Genomic DNA, 8,613 nt, shown 5'->3' on the forward strand with positions numbered 1-8,613 from the left:
CTTTCCCTAAAGTTGCATCAAATATGAGGAACAAGCTCTTTCTTTTTCTCTGTCACTATATATATAGAACAGAAATTTCATATCGCTCTCTACAGTGACAGCAGTTCTCTTACCTGCATGTTGGCACTTTAGCTGGAAGTCAGTAACGTACATGAAGAATTCCAGGGATTTTCTTTTTTAGGGTGCATCACTGTGCATGACTTATACCTAAATTTCACCTGTTATCACTCTGCTCATTGAAGCCCTCTCTGAAATTTTCCAGCCTTGGTAACATTTGCATTTTTGTTGACTTTTGATAACATTACCATCCAATTTTTGAGGTTGTTAATAGAATAGAAAAAAATTTTTTGTGTCTTTCATGGTTCTCCCACAGAAAATTTCCTCCACAACTAACCTAAAAAGCAGAGACATAAAAAAACCCCAAGGAGCTAATAGACTAATCCATCTCTCCTATCCTCATATATACTGTGCCATTAGAATAATAATAAAAAAATAATTTTGTCTTCTCCATTTTATCCTAGTGTGTATAATCCTAGTGTGTATACTAGCCCTTCAATATCACCTGCCTTAATGGTGAACTGTCCCCTCACCCCATTCCATTGGTAGAACTATCACTGAATTAACTAGGCCAAGATTTCAATCTCAGTATTTATCAGCAAGACAAATTTTTGAAAAGTATTAAGCTACAAAGTCTGATTTCAGACCCATAAAATGTGATATTGGATTCCTCTGTGTTTAACAACCTTCATTAGATAATCTTTTGCTTTCAGGATGCCTGGAATGAAGTAATGGAGCTAGAATATAGACAGCTTTGGACTCAAGCCAAGAAGCTATCTGTCTTCATTAATCCCTTTGCAGGTCAGAACGAAATCCTATAGAGAACTTTTTACATCACAGAAACAAGTTGTGAGGAAGCTAGAGCTTTCCAACAGCTGTTTTGGACACATAAAGATCTCATGTTATGTCAGGAACAATGTGGTGGGGAAGAAGGCTTGACAGGAGATTGAAAGGGAGTTGTCAGTCTGCAATCAAGTTGTTTAATGCACACATGGAGCAAAAGGCAAGTTACTCAGCCATTACTTTGGCTTTCATGTTCATTTAGGTAGCTTTACAATCACTTGATAAATATAGTTTTCTCCTTCCCTTATTGTTCTGTAAATAACACACGCAAGCAGAAGCAGGAGCAATTTGTGCACAAGGTAGAGGAAAGCAGCTATGCACAGAAATGTGAAGGAGGTGTACCAAAGCCCCCAGGAATCACTGCAACTCTTTCCATTGATTTACATGGTCCCAGAGCATATAAACATACTAAGTCCTGCCTCTTTCCAACTGCTATCAATTCTAAGGATCTTAAAGTATTCTTGTAAAGTAACTATGCATCCTAAATTCCAACAGAAGTGTAATTAAAATCATGGTACCACTTCTATTGGTTAATAAGAGTGCCTTTGCAATTGTGCCAAATCTGCGCCTTCATACTGCCACGTGTTTCAAAGCAGGGTGAAAGCAGACTCATGCAATTCCCCTCAAATGACTTTTTCTCATTTATTTCTAGTGACTAGTATCTCCATAACAGCCAGCTGATGAGATTAAATGAAATCTGGGAGGCACCAAATTGACAGCACTGGAGATGTAAAGCCTCATTTTAACAGCTAAGGAAAAAATAAAACAGCACCAAAGTATGAACAATTTCGCTTACCATTGTGGCAACTTGACTTTAAGGTGGAAATATCATATCTATTAATGAGATAATTATTTATCTAAATCTAATTTACTTCTTAGCCTTTCTAAAGTGTATAATAAAGGGGAACGTCAGCTAGCAGCAATAAATTCTGGGCAGATGTCTGTGGAAGAATTAACATCCATTCACTCCTTTTGTACAGATGGCAACACTACTCCCTTTAAGCACACCCCACATAGCTGTTGGCATGGGGAAAAATAAAGAAGTTGCTGCTGCTGCAGAACTGGTACTAAAAAAGCTTCTGTTTAAAGTATGCACGATGAGATACTTCTGAGTGAAATGAACAACGGGTCTTGCTGGTGTTGTCAGCTACTCATGGAAAATTCCCCAGCTCACTAGACACGTGAGCTGCTGAGGGTGGCAGTAGACAGGAAAGATTTGGCAGGAGCTAAAGAAATGCAAGGGATCTAGCGTCTGTGAAGTGAGAAGAAAAAGGCATTCCGTCCTCTTTCCTGTCACCCTTCCTTCAGTGAATTCATCTCAGCCATGAGTGCGCTCCAGGCAGCAAACAGCAGGCTGGGCTGGGGTTACAGCTTTGAACCCTGTTGAGTTGATGGCTACAGAGAGTCACGCTGCTGTGAATGCCCAGGGAGCCTCACAGCTCCCCCTGCCCCCCTCCTCTCTAGGTAAACACCTACTCTGAACCACCACAGGACATCCACCACCTCAGCTAGGGGGTCTGCTATTTTGATTGCTTTTTTTTTTCTTTTGTAAAATAGCTGTGGAAAAATCTGTGGATGTCACCAATAAGAAGCTAAAGCATCTTACAAAATCTTAAACATCAAACTCAGTCTACTCAGGAAGGCTTCTGCCAAGGCCCAGAACAATCATGTGTCTAACCTTGCCCATTCTGCTACCATTTATTCTCATACTTAAAAAACCTTCCAGATACCTGATGGTCCGTATTCATAAACCAAATTAAACCAAACCCCATATATAGGTTCAACAGCACTTTCACAAACAAGAAATGTTTACGAAGAACAGTAGCCTTGACCACCATGGACAAATGATTAAAAAACATTTATAGACATCAGTTGTTTATACTGTGACATTAATATGTTATTGTATACTGAGAGACTGAAAATAATAAACTTCAATATAACTGTTGGCTCCTCAGTAAATCAGCAATTTCCATAGTGCAACTTGAGAAAAATTCCATATTTCTGTCCAGGCCAGTATATTAAAAAATAAGTAAGAAGCTTTCAGGATTAAATTATGAGGTAGAAATACATTACTTTGTTTTCTAAAGCGTTTTAAAAATTACATGACTCAGTAAAATTTTTATTGTATTTCTCTGTGAACTTTTTCTCCATGGAAATTGAACAACAACTGTTTTATGAAATGGATAGGTTTTATATGGCCTTAATAAATAACGCTGTCTGTCTCCAGGGCTACCCTCTATAAATCTTTGTATCTGGAAACAATTTAGAGAATGAGTAAAAGTGAAGATTTCTATCAGTTATAGGACACATAAAAGGGGAAATTAATATGCTGGACCAATTACATGCTCTGTATGACCCTTCCCAAAAAAATTTGGAGTCATGTCTCAGCTTTCTCAGTGTTTCTTCTTTGCAGGCTACTTCCAAGATGGATACAAATCCAGACTGTGGTGACATGGCTGGATTGAGTTTAAGGTAGGTGCTACAGGAGAGACTTCCACCCATTTACTCCTAGTGTTGCTGAACACAGTAGCACACGCAGGGACTGTGAGTTCTGCTCCATGCATTTTGTAATCATCATTAAACTTCAGCCAGGCTCCTTCTGCAGTTGCTTTTTGGAAAAAAAAAAAGATCTAATCAATGAGAGACTGTTTTTCACCAAAGCCATGCTCTGAGGAGGAAACTCCTCCAGTGGATAGACATGCAACCAAGTCTACCCAGCCTCCACAGGTTTCTCTTTCTTTTTTATTCTCTCTTAAATATTCTGCAAAACCTTCATTAGAAGTTATGATGTCAGGAACCTCCAGAAGAAGACTTCCTTCACTTTCAGCTCCTTCTACAAGTTCCTTTATTGATACTTCTTTAAATGTAGTGGCACCCTAAATGAAATAGATTCCCATGACCTAAGGATCAGTTTTTAAACCCACAGGAATTAACTGAGCTTTTCATGGTTTGACAAAAGAGAGAAGAGAGATAACCTATTCTCAAAGCACCTATAACATGACTTACTAAAAGCGGGAAAATCTTACCTCACAAGGTCCAGTGGTTGGTATTTATACCACACTCCCCAGGAAGCCCAGCACTCATAGAGCAGGTGTCTGTGGTTTTCTGCCCCATGGGTTCTTATTGAATTCTTACTTCTGTAACTTCCCTAAAATACAAATCTAGACATTAATGAACAACAGCAGCAAAAAATAATATCTAAGAAATCTCTCTCAAAAGTGGTATAGATCACACAATTTATGCAAACTCCATACTTGTGCATGAAAAGCTAAATATGACATTAAAAGAACAATTTCCTCTGACTTCAGTAAGATTTGAGATTATTCTTCCTAAGAAATTTGTGATAAATGGTGTTCAAGTTAAAGGCTATAACCTGGAGAATCTCAAAGAGAAAACCACAGCATGGTATTTGCCCCCTCTGAAACTATACTGATTTATCAAACCCAAATACTTTTTACAGAACAGATCCAGAACAACTCTCCCTACGCATCTCTTTTTATAAGAAAAAACGCCATGTTTTTTCCAAGAAAAAAGCATTACTAAACGGGAGGGATGTCGTAGGTAGATGCACAATGCAAAAAAATAATAACATTAATAAGATTAAGAATAAATGATTACAAAATTAAGAATTCATTTTGTGGGAAATGTCTGTTCAACAAGAAAAAAAGAGAAAAATACCTCATGAAGAGGAAATGCAGCTTCATAGGAGCCATTACTGAGCAATCGATTCAGACCTAAGAATCAAAAGTATCCAATTATTTACCAATAGGACCAGAAAAACTACTAAGTAAAAAGCAAAATATATTTTCATAATAAGCTGGCTAAATGAAGTTTGAAACCCATTGGCAGTAAAAGATACATGTAGAAAAAATCATCTGATAGATTTTGATGAACTAATGTATAATACAAGCAAAGACTTGTTCAAATATTAATTATAATCTATCATTTATTATGCCAGAGGTTTAATGATTCATTTGCCAAATCCATCTTTAGCACAACTTCAGTGAAATCTGGGACCTCACACCTCAGTGAGGACTAAGTTTGATGCCATAACTTATGGTCTAAGGAAGCTATTTAGATGAAATGCTCTATTACTTGGGAGCTGAAAACTTCAGGGAAGATCTTTGAATTTTTGAACTGCAGGCAAGTAAAGCAACTGAAACTCTTAATTTTCATATGATAAAAACATTTTAAAATATGTTCGGTTTATGTCTTATGAAAGCTGCTGGACTAACAGATAGAACAAGAACAAGACAGGCTGCAGTAGTACAAGACCAGAAGACATACTTGAACCTGAACCAAAAGGATTGCTTTTTGGCACAATAAAGTAATCATACACCCCACTCAGTCAGGCCTTGTCCTTCTTTAATGAGAACCTCGAGAGAAATAATGAATGATTGCTGAGATGTGGGCACTTTTCACTTGGAAAGCCACCAAAATAGGACTGAACAACTAACAGGCAATGCTAAACTAAATACTGAAGGCATCTGAAGCCTATTGAACGAGAGGCAAAGAATCCTGATTCCATTCCTAATTCACAGGGGAATGATAGCAGCAAGAACACAGCAATGAGAAGTATTAATTTGACATAAATAGCACTTTCAGTGATTGCATTAGTATCTACTTGGCAGAATATGCTTTCTTCCAAAGTCTGGCTTTGCTCTGCCCAGTGATCAATGCAAGGTTATGCTCATGGTAGGTACAACGCAAGTAGATATGTGAAGGAGCCTGGGGTCTTGAGGCAGGCAGGGACTGCAAGTGTGTGTGCTAGATGCAATGGCTGCATACACTGCATGAATTCTCCCCTTTCTTCTCTCCCCTCTGCTCACTGTCATTACTCACAGCTATTGCTGATCTCATCCCAGGAGCTGAGGAAGAAGCAACTGAAGTTCTGGGATGTGTCTCTACTTCTTGAGGAAGGATGAAGTTTAAACAGCAGGGAAATTAAATAGGCTGCAGAGTTTTATGGGGATTGTCTCTCCATTTATGATGCCCCACTCTTTACATGGTACACAAGTAGTATGTGCTCTGTTTTGTACTCCAGCCCTCCTCTGTCACTGCCTGCTCTCCTGGATCCGTGTAAATGCTGCTCCAAAGGTCCACTTGACCCACTATTTGAAAGTGATGCCATAGTTATGCATGGCATCCTTTACACAGAGGATGTCATTGGTGAACTCCCTTTTGACTTACAGAAGCTACAGAGATACAGAACCTTCCATGTCCCTTAGGGATGGACAGGTATCCAGGGAGAAGCCCTACAGGCTGAGATGTACAGTAGCACAAATCTTTCCATCCTTCCAAATACATTTTTATGAAGGAGTAAAAGCTTTTCTGCATGAGTCTATCTGCTTCTCCAGGGTCTTTAATCTGTACTTATTTCTTGCTTAAGTCAGTCTCTTTCCTTGCAGAGGTGATAAATCCCATGTGGTGACATATGTGCCTGTGAAAGCAGCCTGATATTATAGGGAAATGATCAGATCATCCAGGCAAAGCCCCTACAACAGCAGTGGGTGAGATGTAAACAGCTTGAAGCTGAGGTGATTAAAAAGGAAGAAAAAGACTGTTATGAGCCCAGATGGACTTCTCTTTTTTTGGTCGGACTTAGCACCCATGTTTAAAAGCACGTCGCTCAGCACTTACCAATTTTGTTTTTCCCTTCTTCATATTTCACTCTTTGTAAGATATGGTGTACAATTCTACTTCTTGTAGCATTATTGAAGAAAGTATCTTTGTTGTGTATGATGAAGCTATATAAAAACACACAAAAAGGGCATCTCAGGAATATATAGTAGCATGTGTAAAGCAAATATTGAGTTCAATTACTTTCTATACAAAACTAAAAATCTCCAGTATGTAAGCAAGAACAAGGAAGATTAAAGGACACCAGATGAGATGATGTCAGTAATGGTATTCATTCCCTAACAAAGAGTTACATGGAGAAATCTGGAGAAAGATCGAATATATTTAAACTTTCATAAGCATCACTTTTAGGTAATTCACTGAAAACTACAAAATACTTGCATAAAAATTTGCAAAAGCATAATATTTGTAAGCACAGCAGCAGAAATACACATTTGATTTCTTTTTCAGGCTTCTTTACTATGCTTTAACATTAAGAGTCAGATGGAAACATCTATTTGGTAAATCACTTACTGAAAATCAAATACTATGTTAGAAACAGAAAATATTATGTACTCCTATGTTTGGTCCTGGAAGCTAAAATAGAGTAGAAAATTACCTTTCAGAAGCTACTTATGGAGTTATGTATGAATACAGGTTCAATAGTTTAGACAGAAATGTGATGAGTCCAGGAAACTAAAAAACCTAAACAACTACAAAATATATTATATTGATTAGATTGGCTGGCATAATATATTTTATAGAGATTTCTTAATCCCAATATACATACTCAAGGGAAACAAGATATTTTAGCATATCATCATAATCACTGGAAAAATGCAAAAAATATAAGTGTTTAGAAAACTATTTCAACTTGTCATTTAAGTACTGCTAAAGAATTCTTATAGTTGCTTGAGGTGTGTAAGGCTTCAGGATAGATTGTGAAAGTCATTTAGACACCTGAATAAGCAGATAAGTGGATGGAACTTCTGATTAAGTAGGCCTGTGCCTATATTGAGGAAATTAAATATTTTTAAAAATGTGGTCTTTGGTAACTGAATGAATAGAAAGGTTCATATTTTTTTAAAATACTTTGGATAGGAGGTAAGATTGTTTTCCCGCTCTGTGCTGGTGAAGAGCTAGGGAATCAAATAAACTGATAAATAAAATGGTAAAATCATAGAGATGTCGTAGAGAGACCAGCCCGCAAGACTGCACACTAGACAAATCTGACTTTAACAGACATCTTTTTAATAGGAAGCTTGGCATGGATTTATGTCACTTCTGTTCTGCACAACATGGAATGCACTGCTCAGTTTTTGCCTCAGGTAATTTTATCCCAGTGAAACCCCACTTTCTCAGAATGAATCTTTACCCATGGGAAATCATACATGGCTTTGAACCTCCACAGTCATTTGGAAAAACAGGCGAGGAGTCCAACTTCTGGACTTTGAGGACTCCTCTTTATTATCAAAATTATGTGCCAAATTTTCCATACAAGACAATCTAGGAGTTCCTTATGCTCAGCTTTGAAGGCAGATAATAAAAAAAATCCCAAAGTAAAGGTATAAAAGACAGGTTGCTCCAAGAGCACCATAATTAATCAAACCTGGTTTTCTAGAGGTTACCATCCCATGTCTCCTTTCCCACTCCACCCCAGATACTCACAGGTCATTTCTGCGTCCATAGTCTACTCTGTACTGTATTTTTGGCTTCCTCCCACATCCCTACTATTCCCAAAGTCCTATACATGTCCTACTGTACCTACTGAAAGTAATTTGATTTATGCATACTGGCTGACCACCATGTGTGTGCTGATTTACCAATGGGCTGCTACCAAACAGCGTATACATTTGGTATGCACTGGCCACTGCCTTTTCTGTACAGGCACAGTTTTGGGCCACTGTTCCATTTCAAGCTGTTGATACGAAGTAAATAAGACTGTGCTTATCTTTGAGACATCTACACCTGTACCAAATTTAGTTGAAAGTAATCAGTATGTAAAATAATAATTATTAGAAGGACTTTAACAAAAAGGAAATACTGTCATCAGATAAGTCTTAATGCTTAAGGAAAGTAGATAAAAAACCAACC

The 8,613-nt window shown here is 37.7% G+C and overlaps 1 protein-coding gene across 1 annotated transcript in view; it reads right to left on the reverse strand.

The window, feature by feature from the left end:
• The window catches only part of ANO4 (anoctamin 4), a 117,221-nt gene that overhangs the window by 45,741 nt on the left and 62,867 nt on the right, over positions 1-8,613 (reverse strand). The window contains exons 9-11 of the mRNA XM_035900993.1: positions 6,541-6,647; positions 4,579-4,634; positions 3,927-4,048 (exon numbers count right to left, since the gene is read on the reverse strand). Coding sequence (XP_035756886.1) covers positions 3,927-4,048; positions 4,579-4,634; positions 6,541-6,647 — 285 coding nt within the window. The remainder of the gene's footprint in view (positions 1-3,926; positions 4,049-4,578; positions 4,635-6,540; positions 6,648-8,613) is intronic.

Source organism: Egretta garzetta, unplaced genomic scaffold (assembly GCF_000687185.1).
Source record: "Egretta garzetta isolate BGI_Z169 unplaced genomic scaffold, ASM68718v1 scaffold38, whole genome shotgun sequence".
NCBI lineage: Eukaryota > Metazoa > Chordata > Aves > Pelecaniformes > Ardeidae > Egretta > Egretta garzetta.